The 469-nt window shown below is 45.0% G+C and overlaps 1 protein-coding gene across 2 annotated transcripts in view; it reads right to left on the minus strand.

Annotated features, from left to right (window-relative positions):
• The window catches only part of LOC116687639 (acidic mammalian chitinase), a 5,448-nt gene that overhangs the window by 1,725 nt on the left and 3,254 nt on the right, over positions 1-469 (minus strand). For both annotated transcript variants that reach the window (XM_032513182.1, XM_032513180.1), the window contains 2 exons: positions 332-455; positions 61-243 (listed from right to left, as the gene is read on the minus strand). In XM_032513182.1, the coding sequence (XP_032369073.1) occupies positions 61-243; positions 332-455 (307 nt within the window). The remainder of the gene's footprint in view (positions 1-60; positions 244-331; positions 456-469) is intronic.

Genomic DNA, 469 nt, shown 5'->3' on the forward strand with positions numbered 1-469 from the left:
CCAATGTAATTGAGACAAAACATCATATCATAATGGCTTTACTCCTTATCTGAACTGTACCTCATAGTAGGCCCAGAATCCAGCTTCACGTGTGAACGGTCCGGCTGATGCAGGGCCACTAGCTGGGGCTCCAACGCCAGTGTTTGATGATGTCAGACGGAAGGTACGACCATAAGCAGCAAATCCCATCCTCAGCTTCTCCACTGGGGTGCCTTGGTCTCTCCAGTATTTCATGGCATAGTCCTAGAAAGAAAATGAAAGAGGTGAAGTAAAACCTTTTAGAAATGTACCCCTCAAGTTTACTTTTCTTCATTTCCAAATGTCCACTTACTGTGTTAAAGTAGATGAGGTCACCAAAGTCCTCGGAACCACGGAACAGTGGGCTGTTATGTCCAGTAAACTGCTCCCAAGTTCCGTGGAAATCATAGGTCATGACATTTATGAATTCCAGGTACCTAGAAATAGAGGG

The sequence above is a fragment of the Etheostoma spectabile genome, chromosome 4, assembly GCF_008692095.1.
Source record: "Etheostoma spectabile isolate EspeVRDwgs_2016 chromosome 4, UIUC_Espe_1.0, whole genome shotgun sequence".
Classification (NCBI taxonomy): domain Eukaryota; kingdom Metazoa; phylum Chordata; class Actinopteri; order Perciformes; family Percidae; genus Etheostoma; species Etheostoma spectabile.